Below are 19,173 nucleotides of genomic sequence, written 5' to 3' on the forward strand. Positions count from 1 at the left end.
TCATCCTTTTAATTTAGATGTTTTGCATTTTCACAATGTTTTATTTGAAAATATAAAAATCATTTTATACTAAATTTCTAGTACCAGGGTTACAGAAAAATAAAGTATATCAAGAGGATACTTTGCCTCTTCAATAGCAGGTACATCTAAACACAAGAAAATGTTATACACTGACATGAAAGCATTGATTCATTTATTTCCATCAGTAGATACACACCCACTATACACTAGGCACAGTTTGAAGTAGAAAGGACAAAACCAATATCCCTCCCCTGGAACCTGCATTCTAGTGAAGGGGAGGTAACAAGCATACTCCACTATGTTAGAAGGAATTGGATGGGGAAAACCAGTAAAAAGCCTCACAACTTAAGGCTGTAAATGGGAAGAGCCTTACTGAAGTGGCAACATTTGAAGGTGGGAGGGAGAAGCCGTTCTCATAGCCAAGAGCACTGTAGACAAAACACAGCGGGTCCAAAGGCTGAACCACATTTGAGAAAAAACAAAGACAATGTGGCTGAAGAAAGGGATGGCGGTGGAATATGACAGAGCCTCGTAAGTCTACATAAGTGAGGTGGGGAGCTAATGGTGCTGTTCAGGAGTAACATTCAACTGTGTTTTTAAAGTTCCCTCTGGGGTTTGTGACTGCTGGCAGTGGCTGCCTAGCTTTCTGGTAAAGGAGTGCAGTTAGTGGCAGGTGGCTGTACCAATCTGGATGGAGAAAGAAGCTGGGTTGGTCAGTACAGTGGTGGCAGCTGGACTGGCCATTTCTGCTGCAGGTTTTGCAAGCCAGGAAGCACATATAGCCTGAAGTAAAACAGGATTTTCAAAGTCTACCAAAATCTGCCTTCAGCGGTGGCTATTAGAGAGGTGGGTTTGAACCCAAAATGACAAAATGGGAAGCAGCAATACTACCTGTAAGCCTTACTGCCAGGAAGGGAAAATAAAAGAGATGCTCAGTAACAAATACCATCTTAAATCGCCCAAAGAAGGATCTCCTTATATAGCAACCCAAATCAATGAAGCTAAGGATTTACTAGGTCAAGCCCAAAAAAGAAATAAATGTATGATGACTTTTAGCTTCCTACTACTTTTTATGTATGTAAATAATCAATTTTTTTTTTTTTTTTTTTTTTTTTGACGGAGCCTTGCCCTGTCGCCCAGGCTGAAGTGCAGTAGTGCAATCTCAGCTCACTGCAACCTCCGCCTCCCGGGTTCAAGCGATTCTCCTGCCCCAGCCTCCTGAGAGGCTGGGATTACAGGCGCGCGCCTCCGCACCCAGCTAATTTTTGCATTTTTAGTAGAGACGAGGTTTCACCATGTTGGTCAGGCTGGTCTCGAACTTCTGACCTCGTGATCCGTCCGCTTCGGCCTCCCAAAGTGCTAGGATTACAGGCGTGAGCCACCACGCCCGAGTTGAGTATCAACGTTCTATAAAATGCCTCAGAGCTACAACTTTTAAAGTTTCCTCTGGCTTGTATGTTGAGAACAGCATAGAGGGTAAGGATGGGAGTAGGGAAACCGATTGAGAGGTTCATGCATTATGATGGTGGCTTGGTCCAGGGTGATAGAAGGGGGTAGTCAGGGACATCGGATTCTGCCACGTCTCAGAGAACTAAAAGGATTTTCTGGTAGAATGGATTTGAGTCCGGAAGTTTAACATCTTTAAGAATTGAGTTGTCCGAGGATGGAGAAGACAGGATAGAGGGAGACCCAGGTGGGAAAATCAGTTCCTTTTTGGACATACTGAGAGATCTATCAGACGTTTAAACTAGAGTGTACAAAAACAAGTTCCCTCAAAACCCTGTGAAAATCTGCATGCTAATGAATCATTCAGTTTTCGATTATTTCCTCACCTAAGCACGTTTCACTTGTTCATATTGTTTTGCCTTTTTAAAGTGAGGAAATGGAGATTCATTTGTTTAAAATAAGCACTGCATGTGTTAACTATTCAGTGAAGACTCCTAGCAACCCATTAGGAGCGATGTAGTGTTAGAAATACTGTTCCTGGAACCAGACTGCATGGGCTTGCTGCTAATTCCTAGAATGACCTTTAGCAACTCACTTTTTTTTTTTTTTTTTTTTTTGAGATGGAGTCTGGCTCTGTCACCCAGGCTGGAGTGCAGTGGCGCTATCTCGGCTCACTGCAAGCTCTGCCTCCTGGGTTCACGCCATTCTTCTGCCTCCTCTTAAGCGTATTTTCTCATTTATAAAGCAGAGTGGTACTCACTGGGTCACCCCCACAAAAAGCACTGCGCCTAGCTCATGGTAAACATTGCATAAACGATGGGTGTTTTGTCAGTTTCCTTTAGTCTTGTATTATACTTTTTGGCTACAAGTGAATCCAGTCAAATTAGCTTACAAGAGAATTTCACTGTCTGGCATTGAAAATGACTTCAAGGACTAATGGATCTAAGGATTCAAATGTGAAGATTTTGTGTTCTTCTTGAGCTGGAGTCCCACTGTTGCCCACGATGGAGTGCAGTGGCACAATCTCGGCTCACTGCAACCTCCACCTCTCAGGTTCAAGTGATTCTCCTGCCTCAGCCTCCCAATTAGCTGGGATTACAGGTATCCACCATCCGCCGTTTTTTTTTTTTTTTTTTTTTTTTTTTTTTTTCTTTTGCATTTTTAGTGGAGACAGGTTTTCACCATGATGACCAGGATGGTATGGAATTCCCAACCTCAAGTGATCCTCCTTGGCCTCCCAAAGTGCTAGGATTACACGCGAGCCACCACCCCAAGCCAAATGTGAAGATTTTGGGTCCTGAATATTTTTCACGTGCTATCAAGGAACTTCCTTCCTCTGATGGTGTGGTGATGGGGAATCTCGGGAGAAGACATCACTTTTCCAAACTCAGATAATCCCAGGTCTCCAACAAACTATATTTTTAGACCAAATTGTGAGTGGGGAGATGGTGGCAAGAATCTCAGCAGCAGCCCTATCTGGAGCACCTAACATTGACTGGTATTTGAAGGGGGAAGAGCATTGCTGGGCAGACAAAAACAGACATTCTTTGGAAGTAAACTTCAAAGTATTCTGACCAATTATACAAGGTAACTGGCCATAGAAACTTATGATACCTAAAAATACTACAGTGAAGTATAAAACACTGTGAGAAATTATAAATTTCAAATAACAAATCCCAACTATGCCATGACTAATAAAACCAATTGTTCATTTCTCTTCATCTGCATTTGCGTTGAGAGCTTTATACCTGTGCTCAAATTTGACTATCAAACTATAATTGCACGCCACTTTATATAAAAACCTATCTTCTTGCCAAGATTTCCCAAGTTCCTGTTTTTGAGGGGGGCACTGCTCAAATGTTTGCCATATCCGTATTTGTGACTAAGCTTCAGAATACATCCATTTAAACATAGCTACCAGGGTGCTTTGTCTTCAGTTGATGCTGTTTAACACCTGAGAACTGGAAAAAAATTAAAGACTAGAAAACTTCAATCCTATATTGGGGTGGAGGGGGGAAGACATTGGCATAACTTTCATCACCCATTAGAATTTTAGGTATGCTTCAGGATATCCTTGTAAGACAGTATCCAGCATTACCAAGATGCTATCTTTAGGGTCCGTAAGACAGGTGCTAGGTTAAGTTCTTTAAGCTATTGAATTTAACCTTCTGATTGAGGGAGGGGATTATAAATCCATTTTACCACACACACACACACACACACACAAAAGTGTGTAAGTGTGCATGTGGGGGAATCAGGTTAAAAACAGTTCTTAACCTGTAGTTTTTAGGTCTGAGAATTTTGATGGGAAGAAACTTTCTTCTTCATTTTTACTTCATTTCCTTCAGTATTCCAGACAACGAACCACTGGTATTTCACTGTACTTGGCTTAAACTACAATTTAAACCACATTATCACTTATGCATCAGAACTTCAATGTTAGAAATCAGACCCACCATTAGGCCTAGTTTAGTGTTTCAAGTACTTAATATTTTGGTAATTATTTTCATGTAACATTTGAGTAATCTCACCTGTATCTCATGCCATGTAAAAATCAACATTCTAAGGGGCCTGCTGGAATACCAAACTGCCAGAGAGCACGGCATTAAAAGGAACCAAGTAACCTGCCCAAGCTCACAAAACTGCTTTTACATTCTGTATTTAACATTTCTTACTGATAAAATCTGACCCAACAATCAGAGTAACAAAAACCTATGAATTACATTTTCTTTCAGTACCTATTGAGAAAAATAAGACCACTGACTTCAAATAGACAATCCATCAGAATTCTTTTGATATAAAGGATGTAAGTTTACTCAGCATTTACTGAACAGCATAGTTAATACAATTAAAAAATTAAGTTACCTGGAGCCTCCAGATACAGCTAAACATTTTACACAATTCCTTTGCGATGACAAGTCCTTTAAGTAATTAGTGGCTATATATATATGGATGTAGTGAATGTAACTTTCATATATTTTAAGGTATTTTTAAGCTGTCAACATTCTTGTGTATACCTTTCACCCAGTTACTATTTCTTTACCAATAAAAGTTGAACAGTACGGGTTAATTCCCATTTCCTAGCAAGCTTTCAGAACTGTGCACTATATACACTTCAATGCGCCCTTGCCATTACCTGGTGTTAGAGTCTCTGAAAATGTATTAAGCTTAAAAAGGCTTTTACCTATTACCACCTTACATCCCCCTAAACCTTGGCATTGTAATATATTCAAAGTTAAAAATCAACCCAATGTATCCAATTTTTGCAAAACAATCTACATCATTTACTACGTCTGTGACACACACATGCAAACTCAAATTTTATCTCATTTCCTATTTTGCAGTTTATATAACAATGTCCTTTTACTGGGAGAAAACAAGGGTAAATACACTTTTGTTGGAAGTAAGTCCACACTCGTCCTTTATTATTCCAGGACCTAAGTATTAAACTGAAATTATCAGACATGCCATTCTTTTTTGAGACGGAATCTCGCTGTCACCCAAGTTGGAGTGCAGTGGTGCGATCTCCGCTCGCTGCACGTTCCGACTTCTGGGTTCACACCCTTCTCCTGCCTCAGCCTCCTGGGTAGCTGAGACTACAGGTGCCCACCACCACGCCCAGCTCATTTTTTATATTTTTTAGTAGAGATGGGGTTTCGTCATGTTAGCTAGGATGGTCTCAATCTCCTGACCTTGTGATCTGCCTTGGTGTCCCGAAGTGCTGGGATTACAGGTGTGAGCCACCATGCCCAGCCTAGACATGCCATTCTTTAAGATTACTTAAATAACTGCACAGAATATGAAACCAGTGTTTGAATACAAGCAAAACGAGTTTGCATTAAGTCTAACAGCTAGCCAAGGACCCTCATCTGGCTTCAACTTATGAAGTATTTCACTTGAAAAAAACTATATTGGGGAAAATGCTTAATAGCTATTAAGGCTAGAAATCCAAATACACATGTAATTTCAAATAAAAAAATTATCAAAGACCTACCCCCATAAATGAATCCAGGAAAACATAATCATTACCCACATCAACCTTACCCTTTTCCTCTTGGGTTAAATCAGTGTAGTTTAAGACTACTAAATTTCCTGAAAGGTTTTCCCCAACTTACTTTCACCATATAGTACTGAACCACTCCACTGCCCCTCTCTGAAGATCAAGAAACTAGGGAATTACAACAACTGAAATGCCCTTTCCCTCCTAGCAACCATCTTTTTCTCCTGGTTTGTTTCTATTCATTCACTCATTTATCCTTTTTCCCCTCAAAGGTTCAGATGCCTCACATGTATCACCCAAATACCTAATATATTGTCAAGACCTAAACTATTTTAGGCAACAAGTGCTGATAACTTTAAAAAATATATTTTCTTCCATGCCTATTTCCCATGGCTTATTTCCCATATAATAGGATTCACATATTTTTAAAATAACTGATAAAGGCTCACTCCAAGTTTCCTGTTGTTTTATTACTTACTGGTAAAATAAGTCAAAGTATTCATCTATAGTGTTTAAGTCACACGAACATTGTGAAGTGACAAAACAACACACACATTTCTAAAAATATTTTAATGAAAAAGTTATCTTTCTGTAAACATTTCATTATACTACAAATGAAACATCTGAATCCATTACAGAACACTTCTGAATTCTTAAAAATCAGAAAACATACTGAAGTTTTAAAGTAATTTTGAATAGATAGGCTAACAATCCTTACATTACCCTTGCACACTGGCATGCTTATTCACTAATTTGTGACATTACTGGAACTCCAAGAGATACTGTTAATTAGGTTTCAACTTTTGACTATTACGTATTGGAACTCTTAAAACCAAGCCTATTTCAATTAGTTACTTAAATGTACTTCATTACCACATACTCTCCTTTAGGACATGAGTATAAATTCAGCTTTTTAGAAGTGTAGTATTAGAAGCAGTAACCTACAAATTGGTTTAACAAAATCAGTTAAATCTGCCCCAACCACTTATATAACAATTTTTTTTTTAACTGCTGCTACAACTTATGAGAATACTGTATTTTTCAGAAACGACAATGGAACTATGTTTAAACAAAATAATTTTATTTCATAAAAAGAAATGAACTAGAAAGAACAATGCCCTTAAAAAATAAAAATGTTTGCTTCACTAAAACCATGTTGTGAGGGAAATTCATCAAAGGCTGTTACCTTATTCAACACGTGTAGAAATTGTTCTCATTTAGATACAGAGCCAACCAGTCATTTTCTGAGACTAAACACTGGCAAACTGCGTCTTCATGTAGGGAACTGATAATTTAGAAACTAGTCTGCATATTCACTATCTGTCTCCAAAGGATTTTTTTTTTAAGTAAACTAACCACCTAAATGGTTAAGCCCTTTTGGGGGCAGCAAAAACAGCCCTTATTACCCAACAACAACCAGTCTGAACAGTAATTCAGTATTCTTCAGGAAAACGTCTTTTTACAAAGGAGCACTAATTAGGCCCCCACTGCCTAACAGATGAACCAAAACAAAAAAGGAAGCAAAATGTAACCTATTGGTCCAATGAATTCCCTGAATTTATATGCAAGAGAACATATGAGGCCACTTGAAGACTAACCTTTATCGATGACATCTGGTAAACTTTTGAGATGGGGTCTATAACCAAGGCTGGAATACAGTGGGGCAGTCAGCTCACTGCAGCCTTAACTGCCTGGGATCAAGGCTTCCTCCCACCTCAGCCTCCCAAGTAGCTGGGACTACAGATGTGTACCACCAAGCCCAGCTAATTTTTGTATTTTTTGTTGACAGGGTCTCGCTATGTTGCCCAGGCTAGTGTCAAACTCCTGGACTCGGGATCCATCTGCCTCAGCCTCCCAAAGTGCTGGGATTACAGGCGTGAGCCATTGTGCCTGGCCCTGGTAACTTTTAATGTTCCTCTGAAGGTGTTTTCCTAGTTTGAGGATTGGCAGCTTAGTGTGCTGTGTGTCATGCTTATTACAAAAATGGTTTTCACAAAAGCTGACGCTACTTTCTCTTACCAAAAATTGAGTTTACCCTGAAGACACTAATAATGAATTGCATACACGAGGGGTCACAACTGACTTCATATTAATACTTATGGCTATTTTGCAGAAGAATTTTTAAAACTAAGGTTTAAAATGTGTTGGACATGGTACCCAGGTAGTTTTCAGTCGAAGGATTTTACCCATGTGCCTACTAGAGAGGAACAAAGTTGTGAAATATGTAATGTAGACTTGCAGGGAAACAAATGGTGTCATCAGGTTTTACTGTCAACTACAAACCTTACCCAGCCAGAAACCTTCGTATTTTAGATGGTAGGAAAGACATTCCTCATTTAGGCAAGTAGGGTTCTCATTCAACCTGCAAATCAAAAAGATTACTCTTACCTTGCTTTACAAAAAATTACTCTTTAATTAGTGAAAAAATTCAAATTCAAGCCTTACCTAATGCTTATTGCCCTTCCTTGCAGGTCTAAATGCTAGACCTAGTGACTGTGGCAACTATCTCTCATTGATGTTCCAAAAGGCGAAGAGCTCCTTCCTGCTAGACTTTCTTCGATATTTCAGTTGTAATAAGCAGATTTAACTAGCTTTTGGAAAGTTGCTCACTATCATCATAGTATCTTATGCCTTCACTTCTCTGTAGTTGAAGCTCTTGCTGCTGCCTTGTCATTCTTTATTTATGCTGACTTGTCCAAACACAAAAGGCTGCTGAAGTCCTGTCTTAGTGAGTTTCCTTTGATCCACACTGTGCTTAAAAAGCACATCTTAGGTCCTTTAAAGCTGGTTAAATCGCTCTCCTCATGGCTTACTTTTCCACACTGTTCACAAGATCTAAGCTAATACAACTTATAAACAGGTCACATACACAGATTTCACCTGCTTATAGGTTGTAAACATCAACTTACTGTAAATGTTTTCACTATAATACTAGTTCCAGAACACAGAAAGTTGGTTAACAGTACAAGTAACCTCATGCCATTAAAGGATACTGTCAAGGTTGTGTCAAACAATTTCACAAACATAAAACAGGAAATGTTAATCTCCCCCATTCCTTTAAACTTTATTTATATGAATAAAAGAACTTGAGACAATTTAGCTCAATTTTAATGTTTCCCAAGCATTACTTTGACCAGGTACCCAGGTTTAAGTTATGAACATTGACAGTGTCCATTATATAACCACACTTGAAGTTATTAAGGACTTAACCATTTTCTAATATTAGCCTATTTTCTACACTGCTTTTCACATATATGCCCATTAACAAATGGAATGTCTGTTACATTTATTGTTTTGTGAATGTTTCTGGAAAACTGCAGTATGTGTGAAGACCAATTTCCATGCTGGCATTGCATGCATCCAAATATTAATGCACAGAGGCACAGAATTAGAGCAACAAGAGAGCATATTCAAACACTAGCACGCCCCATTCCCCTTTTTATTGCTTGTTTGCTTAGTACTTCTTAAAACAAAAAGAAAGACTTGAATTCAACGTTCAACTACCAAAGAAAGAGTAACAGCAGGGCACATACTCAGGGCTCAAATGAAATTGTAAGCACTAGCTGGCGCAAAACAGTAGACATTGGTTTATATTACTATATATATATATATGACCTTATGATCTAAATCTTCTCAACCAGGGCCTTCCAAACCAATTGGTAACAACATGATTTATGTTGAAATATACACAAGAAATAACAGTACGTTCTTTGGGCATTTAAGAACTCAAGACTATCCAAATTTGAATTCAGGTCTGTAGGAAGTGAGAAGCCTGTACTAAGCAACTGTGCTACATTTCTGCTGCAGTTAGGTTATTTTGGACAATTATACCTAAACTATCCTTGGTTTCATCCAGCAAAATGTATAGAATACAAACAGGAAAGCATGCCAGCCAGTTAGGGGTTTAATAACGCATCATTTTTATTCTCTTGCTCTGAAAACTTGTATCAAAAAAAATTCAACTAAGGAAAGTAACTCAAGATTTATGGGCCTCTTGTGCTTTAAAAAAGAAAAAAAAAAGGTACCTACTAATTTGCTCAGATATAGCAGGCTTAATGGTTCTATATTTGGAAAAGTTTTAAAGAATGGTTTCTAACGTAGGAGAGGGAAAACATCCACTATCCCTTTTCAGAATTTAAATGGAGGACAGTAAACATTCTTTACACCCAAAACCTATGGCAGCAGTTCAAATTTGACCAAGGTAAATGTATGGAGATGTTCTAAACACAGCTAGGACTCAGCAAGTCTAACACACTAAAATCATATGATTACATTTTAAAAGAAAATGCACAAAAACCAAATAGAAATTTTGAGATTTTTTTCATTTGAAAGTAATCTTAATGCTATTAAATTCACAAATGCTAATTTAAATACCCAATCCTATTTATCTAAAACACACATTGCAAACACACAAATTATCTATTCTCTCCACATGTCAGCGCCCATTCATATCATGGTTTGGAAATGGGGAGACTAGATTCCCCTTAAACTGCAAGTCAGCAGGTGTTTCTTTACAGTTAACTTTAGCAAAATTCATACAAAATAGTAATTAACAATGATCTTCTTTACTTGTTAACTCACAAGGAAACACCTTCAAAACTGCATTTTGTTAAAGTTTCTGTACTAAAATGTAGAAAAACTGAACTACACAAATATTGAAAAGTTAAAAATTCCTTAATTTTTTATTCCTGGTACCACTACCACAATTTACAGGGCAATATACCTGATGTAATGAAAAGAAAAAGAAAAAGACAAAGCTACAACAGATAAAAGACCTCAGGAATGTACATCTAATTGACACTACATTGCATTAATCAATAGCTGCACTTTTTGCAAACTGTGGCTATGACAGTCCTGAACAAGAAGGGTTTCCTGTTTAAGCTGCAGTAACTTTTCTGACTATGGATCATCGTTCCTTCTGTGGCAGATTTTTACAGTTCCTCTAATGCATTTGGGACGACTGTCTCAAAGTAACCTGCAGCTTTCCTGACAACTCCTCGCTCTCTCTCCTGCTAAGAACTGTAGCCTGTTGAATAATACAGGATAAAAAAATTATTACACTCAGTGAACAGTTCCACATATTCTTTTATCATCATAATAAAAATTTAAAGATACCTACCCTTTTCTGCTGTTTTTAGAACCTTCTGCTACCATATCCACCACTTCCACCACCAGATCCATAACCACCTAAAAATAGACATAGTATTTTAAAAGAAGTATACACATTTCTTTAATTAAAAAGGCTCTAAAGAATTGATTTAAGAAAGTACTTGGCCGGGCGCGGTGGCTCAAGCCTGTAATCCCAGCACTTTGGGAGGCCGAGACGGGTGGATCACGAGGTCAGGAGATCAAGACCATCCTGGCTAACATGGTGAAACCCCGTCTCTACTAAAAATACAAAAAACTAGCCGGGCGACCTGGCAGGCGCCTGTAGTCCCAGCTACTCGGGAGGCTGAGGCAGGAGAATGGCGTGAACCCGGGAGGCGGAGCTTGCAGTGAGCTGAGATCCGGCCACTGCACTCCAGCCCGGGCGACAGAGCAAGACTCCGTCTCAAAAAAAAAAAAAAAAAAAGTACTTACCACCATAGGGACTGCCCGAGCTTCTTCCACCAAAACTGCCCCCTTTCATGGGTCCGTAATTTGATTGCTGTTGTCCACTATAATTTCCAAAATCATTATAGTTCCCACCACCACCATAGTTACCTGAAATCAGAAACGTTTTATGTGTGGTTTACCTACACAATAATGATTTTCCCCTTTTAATGTATGTAATTATTATCTTTTAAGAATTATGGTAGCATGCTTATACACATCACTTTGGTAGCACCACTTGGGATAACTGATGTCAGGGTATTAAAACACAATCAACATTTTGTCTATATTAGATGCTATCTTCTAGGCCCATGTTCTCTCTACCATTAACACCATTAAAATTGTCAGTGTTCCATTTACTATGATTCTGAGGCAGTGTAACATTTAAAACAATAAGAAGGCATTATAACTTGTTAAAACTTCACTCATCTGTCACTGACATGTTAATTAGGTCCAACAAAACAGTCCATTCCTAAGAAAGCTTTTAACAGTATTCTGGATTAATGACCTATATACTTGCTTGCTTAAACTCTGCAACTACCTGTGACATATTAAGACCCAAAGTACTTTGTTAACCTAAGCCCTCGATGGCAATCTGCGCACTTCAATATGTCTGGAGTATTCAAACATTTTATTCCCAATTGTCCAGTTTAAAAGTACCTAAGAGTTAAGTAACATTTTGGCAATAAATAAACTCCCAATCTTTTACATGTAAAAGAGTAAATACTGGTAAATGTTCATTTTTAACTACTCAATTAAGAATTGAGTACATCTAACTAAGCGTGGTGGCTCATGCCTGTAATCCCAGCACTATGGGAGGCAGAGGCGGGCAGATCACCAGGTCAGGAGATCGAGACCATCCTGGCTAACATGGTGAAACCCCGTCTCTACTAAAAACACAAAAAATAGCCGGGCGTACTGGCGTGCACCTGTACTCCCTGCTACTTGGGAGGCCGAGGCAGGAGAATCGCTTGAACCCGGGAGGCGGAAACTGCAATGAGCTGAGATCACGCCACTGCACTCCAGCCTGGGCAACAGAGCAAGACTCCATCTCAAAAAAAAAAAAAAAAAAAAGGAGTTGAATACATTTTTCTAAATAATCAGCAAAGTCAAGAAAATTTGGTTTGAACTACCCACCATTTTAGTATTTTTTAATATTACAGAACATAAAATTTGATCAAATGCTAACTTTTAACACTTTTCAAATGTGTCATGCCAACTATTAGCAAAGAATATTTAACATTTAAATGAAACAAGTTAATGCTTACCACCGCCAAAATTTCCTCCTTCATTGTAACCATCATATCCTCCACCACCGCCACCATATCCACCACCTTGGTTTCCATATCCTGGTCCACCACCATAGCCCCCTCTACTACTATAACCAGGACCACCGCCATAGTTGCCACCTAAAAAAAACAAAAAACAAAAAACAAGACCACACAAAAACGTTTCAAGTATATAGTCGAGTTATTCAATTCTGGTGTGTGTGTGTAAGAGACTGAGTCTTGCTCTGTTGCCTGGGCTCAAGTACAGTTGTGCAACCACAGCAATGCAGCCTTGAACTCCTGGGCTCAAGTCATTCTCCCATCTCAGCCTCCTGAGTAGCTAAACTATGGGCATGTGCCACCACGTTCCCCTATTTTATTTTTCTAGAGACACAGTCTCTCCTTATGTTGCTCAGACTCGTCTCAAAAGCCTCACCTTAAGCAACCCTTCTGCCTCAGCCTCCTGAACAGCTAGGATTACTCAACTATGGTTTTATATTACATTTAAGCCACTGACAAATAAGCCAATGAGTTGATTCAACACTCTGAAGCCTGGTAATAGCTAATAATAATAGGATATCAAGTATCTGCGCTAGTAAGAATAAGTGTTTAACCATCTTGTGATAGTTAAAAAAAAAATCAGTTTTTCTTTTATAAAATTTCACTAAGAAAAATACAGTCTCAGACTTAACAAAACAATCTGGCTCAACTCCTGCTACTTGCTGAGAAAGAGCAGCTAATGTATCTTTAGGGGAAAAAGGGTTCCTGCTCTTCTACGGTATTAGTTTGGAAATACACCTTAACCATTAAGCCATTCAAGCTTTGACTAAAATTAAAAAAGTATAATAAACAATTTTCAGTAAATTAAAATATCTATCAATGAAAATAAGCCACGTACCATCACCTCCAAATCCATTATATCCACCATCACCTCCTCCATAACTACCTCTGCTACCACCACCTCCACCACCATAGCCTCCTGAGGAAAAACAAGAAATGAATCAAAATCATATATTCAACTTACTGAAATGTTAGGTTTGCATGTACTCAGAAGATAAACAGCCTACCTCTTCCACCAAAGTTTCCACCACGGCCAAAATTACCTCCACCACCTCCAAAGTTTCCTCCACGACCCATAAAATTGCCAGATCCACCTCCACGACCTTTAACACAGGCAAGGGAGATTTTTAAGAACCTTACAAACACGACTCACGTCCACTGTGTACATGCGTATGGTCCTACTCACCTCTCTGTGATCCAGCAGACTGCATCTCTTGTTTAGAAAGGGCCTTTTTCACTTCACAATTATGCCCATTAATAGTGTGGTATTTCTGAACTAAATTTTTTTTTAATCAAACAAAACAGAAAAGTTATTTTATGTTTGGAAAAGCACATATACGAGATACCCTGTCATTATGTAACCCATTAAGACATAATCAGGTAGTTACTCTGGGAATGAAGGAACATTCTGAGATGTTAATGTTTATTTCTTGATCTGGATACTGAGTACACAGGTATAGACACTATCAAAACTGACTATACACTATAAATGCCATTACACGCAACAGAAAATTACAAGCAAATTAGCAAATTCAGTTCAAGACAGAAAACCCATGTCTACTTTCTCATTCAAGTTACCATAAATTGTTACTTACCAACAATTTTATCAACTGTATCATGATCATCAAAAGTTACAAAAGCAAATCCTCTCTTTTTTCCACTCTGCCTGTCTTCCATAACTTCTATGGTTTCAATCTTGCCATACTTTTCAAAGTAGTCTCTCAAATTATATTCTTCTGTATCTTCTTTAATACCACCAACAAAAATTTTCTTCACTGTTAGATGGGCACCAGGCTTTACAGAATCCTATAAATAAAGTAATATATTAAATCAAGAAACAAACTTTCACAACAATTTCACATATTACACAATATATTATTAAAATACCTCTCTAGAAACAGCTCTCTTTGGTTCCACTACACGCCCATCAACCTTGTGTGGTCGAGCACACATTGCTGCATCCACCTCTTCAACACAAGAATAAGTCACAAAACCAAAGCCCCTGGAACGTTTTGTTTGGGGGTCTCTCATTACCTATAAAATAAAAGTTTTATAACGTTGAAAACACCTCCATGGATTCTCTTCAACACTTAGAACACTTCTATTCCCTTAGCGTAACTTACCACACAATCTGTGAGTGTGCCCCATTTCTCAAAATGTTCTCTTAAACTATCATCTGTAGTTTCAAAGCTCAGACCACCAATAAACAGTTTTCTCAACTGCTCTGGTTCCTTTGGATCATGGCCCTGAGAGAAAGAACCAATACTCTTAAATTATCTTACGGTAGATGGATTGTTAAGATGCACGAAGAGCCTTTCATGTACTGTAAGTAATAAAATCAACATCAAATTCCTGTGACAATTAACACTTTGTCCAGTTAAAACTTTGACCAGACACTGGGCGTGGTGGCTCATGCCTGTAATCCCAACACGTTGGGAGGTCGAGGCAGGTGGATCACCTGAGATCAGGAGTTCAAGACCAGCCTGGCCAACATGGCGAAACCTCATCTCTACTAAAAACACAAAAACTAGCTGGGCGCGGTGGCAGGCGTCAGTAATCCCAGCTACTCGGGAAGTTGAGGCAGGAGAATCGCTTGAAGCCAGGAGGCAGAGGATGCAGTGAGCCAAGATCGTGTCATTACACTCCAGCCTGGGCGACAGGAGCGATACTCCGTCTCAAAAAAACAAAACAACAACAAAATAAACAACAAAAACTTTGACCAGAAATACAGACTTCAACTGTTAAAAGGGCTAACTCATGTCAAGGAAACCTATAACCAGCCTTTCAAAAGCCAACATCACTTCAACTAAATTGAAATCCAAGACAAATCCAGAATCAAAAAACCCTTCATTTTTTAAATCTGCAATTGTCTGAGAACCTTTACTTTAGAAGTTGCTAACGAGAAGTCATTTTCTAAGGCACTAAATTGTTGGAGAAGCGGTGTTGCATCTATCCCACTTTAACTCTTCTCAGTCTACATCCCAACATGCTTTTAATTTTAAACTCCAAACTGTGATGAACAATCTAAAAGTTCTAAATGTCAAACTTACAGCAACTCACTGCTTTCAAGCAAATTAATTTAAAATAGGCATTCCTCAGCCAAACCAGCATTTCCCCAAAAAACTAAGAGGAAAAAAAAAGCCGACCAAATAGCTTTCTATAACCCATGTTTGTTATATGCTGCAAAAATCTTCATTTTATGACTCAATTTTAAGAGTCACAACAAACTGGCAAGTTGGACTTACATTAGGAATGGTATATATTGTCTGACTATAAGAACGGAGCACAGCAAAACAAAAATTGAGATTTTGAAGAATTAGGATGTCTTGAAATTGTTTTATACTTCAGTCAGACTTCTTAACACATTGCATGAACTGTCATTTAATGCATGCATTAAGGTTTCCTTCACCCGAAGTCCTTAAATAAGGGGGCTCACATTTACATTCTCAAGTCTTCAAGTGTCTTCTAGAGGTAGAGATGTTAAGGCATTTAATGTGAAGAGATTGTCACATGCTAGAAAAAAATGTTAAGAGCCTAAAGCATTAATTAATTCACGTAGTCTCATCTTTTCAAGTCTTGGATAAATGTATTCGATTGACAATAACGAAATCGACAAAAATATTTAGGATCCACATTAAATGTACTGCAAACAAGTGAAAATTTCAACTTTGGTTGCAGTCCTCTAAATAAAATTCCAGGAAACTACAAGCAGAGCCGACTCAAAGAATGGGAAAACATGAAGATAAAAAACATTTTTAAATTCTTCCTTAACATCTACACTCCAATTCTTCTCCACCCACCCTCCCCAACGTCCGGGGTCGGTAAAAAGCTGGCTGGGTTGTTTTTCACATCTGCACTGAAGTTCTCAAATACTAAGTTCTTCGCCCACATGGCGGTTTGAGAAGGGTAATGTGACTACTTCAGAAAAACAGAAGTATTCTAAAGCAGCAAAGTTTTTAACAATCTCCTATTTCCAACAGGATGCTGCGAAGAAAAGAACAGGCCAATTATCGACTTCTCCTCGCGGAGAGGACCGGTAAAATGCCTAGAAAAGCGTTCGCCGAACTTCAGCGAAAGCACTACCTTCTCGTGCTTCGAGGCCATTTGCGGCATTTTCTGCCGGGCCGCCTCCGCCCTCTTCCCTCCAATCCCAAGCTCTCTTTCCCGGCGGCAGAGCGAGGCGGCGGCCATTGCGGGCCAATGCGCCATTTCGTAACGCGGCGGCGGATCAATGTCAATGTGGCCGCCGCCCGCTTGCTCGCTCGCCCGGATGTGCCTGCTCGTCCCTTCCCCTCCCCCACAACCTCTTCCCAACCGCTCCCGCCGGGGCCCGCCATGCCGCCCTCGGCCTCGCTTCGGAGGCCGCGCAACCGGCAGGCCGGCTTCCCTCCCAGGGCCTCCCCGACCACGCTGCGCCTCCAAGGGGCCGCCTGTGCAGCCGAAGGTGAAGGCGAGGCGGGTGAGGGGCCCCGAGGAGGTCTCCAAGGCCCGCTCCCCTCCCCCTCCCACCGCCCGTCTCAACGCAAGAGCGCGGGACGGCCGCCCCGGTTCACCCGGCCTCCCCGCTCCCACCGAACCAGGCCCCCCACGCCGACCATTCCCCACCAACCCCCCGCTCTCCCCCTAATACCTCCTCCCCCCGGCGGCGACGGCGACGGCCGGAGTCGGGCTGGGGGCGACCGGGCGGCGGTTTTACCTCCATTTTGAGACCGGACTCGCCTCTTCCAACTCGAGTTCAATATGGGACCGAGAGGAAGAGGCGGGGCCAGTCGTCACGTGACGCGTTTTCCGCGCGCCGCCAGTCTGGTGGGGGAGGAGCGAGCTGGGAAGGGGGCGGAGCCAAGCGGGCGCGAAGAACGACTGGACCAGCGGGTTGGCGGGCGGAGAGCGGAGGCGCGGCGTGCCGCGGGAGCGCGCGCGCCTCACCGACTTTCAGGGCAGGACCGCCTTTGCCGCCGTTCGCGTCCGGACAAGTTCCGGGACGTCAGTTCGGTCTCCGCCAATGGTGAGCGTCCACGTAGAGAAAACGCCTCGTGATCGCGCGTCACCAGAGAGAAAGGCCTTTCCCTTTCTTCTCGCGCTTGTGTCTTCTTCCCCCGCAGGCCTCTAGTTTTCCATTTCCGAGTTCATTCCATTCCTGTGCCCGAAATAAAACCCACGTTTTTCTTGCTTGTAATTTAAAGGTTGCAGGAAAAACCGCTTAGCCCTTCGGACCACCTCTCCTGTTTCCAAATGCCAGGGACCAGTGTCTGTGACTGCGGCGCCCACCCAAGGGCATTACTGAAAATCCTTGCGGCTCCGACGTGTGGGTATCACAGGCACCCTGGACAGGCCTCAAAACGCGGCTGACATACAGAATTTTTACCATTAACGATCTGAGGCAGGACTGGTGGAGGTCAGTTCATTAGTTACTGATCTCAAGAAACAAGTCAGGACTATTTTCTAATGTGCTTCTTTCAAGTTAGTGTGGAAAGAGCTGATGCATCTGTTGTAGCTGACGGAGTTTAAGGAACTGAATAATTGACAAGATTTTCAGAAAAGCAGGGTCGCCAGATAATGCTACCAGTTTGCGAAAGATTGTTACCGTAATGCTCTAGAGATCTAATCCTTTCTCGGCCTAGTCAGATGATTTTAAATCATTTGACTTTACAGAGCTTTAGTTTCAGTTTTTTACATGAAAATGGGGATGGGATTAGGTCATCTTCTAACACCCAGGCCAATCATAACTTGATAATCTGTGAATCTATATTTAAAGTTACTGATAAAAATAACCACAATTGACGAGCCTCCCTTCCCTGTTAGGAAATGCTTTATATTTTAATTTAGCAACCCATGTGACCAACTCTTTTAGAATTAAACTGGTTCTCCTTAGGAAAGGTTAGAAATCTAATCAGTTACATTAAAACTTTCTGTTAACAAATGGGGAGTGGTCGACTTGGAGTTTGGAAAAGGGGAGCGCAAAGTCTAAGAATTTGTTAATTTATCTAACCGTTGCCCCAGGAGGACCTGCGTTATAGTTTGGAAACATGCACAAAGGGTGGTTTTGTGGGGCAGAAACCAGTTAGCAGTCCTTAATGTAATTTGAATGAAATAACCGTTCAAACCAGACTCCTCCTGTTGCTTTGATTCCCTTTTCGCAAACTTTCATGTATTCTGTGTATCCAGGTGCTCCTGATGGCCAGCAATAGACTTGAGACATTGTAAGAATGTATAGCGTTAGCGTCTAGTTAGTGTTAAGATTTTCTAAGTCTGATTACTTTGAAATAGTCCTGGTAATTTTATCAATTCTGGATACAAAGAAAAATGCAAAGTGAAAGACCTTTGGAAAGTGGTATTCACACCAGAGTGCCCTATGAAACACTACATAGGTGATCAAGAAGAGTGATCACCTGGCTGCACTTTAGGGTATGTTTTTCCAGGTTTTTCTAATCAAGTTAATTCTAATCAATAACTTTTGTTCTAATTAATAACTTTTGTATAAATGTTAACGTTAAATCGCGAAACAATGTGGGATGGGATACTAAGTTCTCTCCAGGAACATGAAATGTCAGTCCATTATTCACATCTTTTTGTCCTCCCCATTGTATTGGTCCAGATTTGTTGTTCATCCTGACTGTGTGCTGTTTTTAGACGTTATTTTTCATGCTTTTGTCTAAACTTAAGCTCTGGCCGGGCGCCATGGCTCACACCTGTAATCCCAGGATTTTGGGAGACCAAGGTAGGCAGGTCACCTGAGGTGGAAAGTTTGAGATCAGCTTTGCCAACATGGTAAAACATCTCTACTTT

The 19,173-nt window shown here is 40.3% G+C and overlaps 1 protein-coding gene and 1 pseudogene across 3 annotated transcripts; one reads left to right on the forward strand and one right to left on the reverse strand.

Moving 5' to 3' along the window:
* Window positions 1-507: 507 nt before the first annotated feature.
* LOC104677882 lies at window positions 508-8,054 on the forward strand (annotated as a pseudogene).
* Window positions 6,019-17,169, reverse strand: HNRNPA3 (heterogeneous nuclear ribonucleoprotein A3). 3 transcript variants are annotated; one of them, XM_030916388.1, is made up of 11 exons: window positions 17,018-17,169; window positions 14,511-14,633; window positions 14,275-14,421; window positions 13,983-14,193; window positions 13,574-13,663; window positions 13,395-13,490; window positions 13,226-13,306; window positions 12,328-12,468; window positions 11,048-11,170; window positions 10,587-10,654; window positions 6,019-7,829 (listed from the first exon to the last, which is right to left on the reverse strand). In XM_030916388.1, the coding sequence occupies exons 1-10, from the start codon at window positions 17,087-17,089 to the stop codon at window positions 10,602-10,604; spliced, it is 1,137 nt and encodes a 378-aa protein (XP_030772248.1). In that variant the 5' UTR covers window positions 17,090-17,169; the 3' UTR covers window positions 6,019-7,829; window positions 10,587-10,601. The 3 variants fall into 3 exon arrangements, with proteins under 3 accessions (XP_030772248.1, XP_030772247.1, XP_010380701.1); XM_030916387.1 differs by lacking the exon at window positions 6,019-7,829 and adding an exon at window positions 8,515-10,493; XM_010382399.2 differs by lacking the exon at window positions 6,019-7,829 and adding an exon at window positions 8,515-10,493 and having other exon boundaries at window positions 17,084-17,158.
* Between the last annotated feature and the right edge of the window lie 2,004 nt (window positions 17,170-19,173).

Source organism: Rhinopithecus roxellana, chromosome 14 (genome assembly GCF_007565055.1).
Source record: "Rhinopithecus roxellana isolate Shanxi Qingling chromosome 14, ASM756505v1, whole genome shotgun sequence".
In the NCBI taxonomy this organism is placed as follows: Eukaryota; Metazoa; Chordata; class Mammalia; order Primates; family Cercopithecidae; genus Rhinopithecus; species Rhinopithecus roxellana.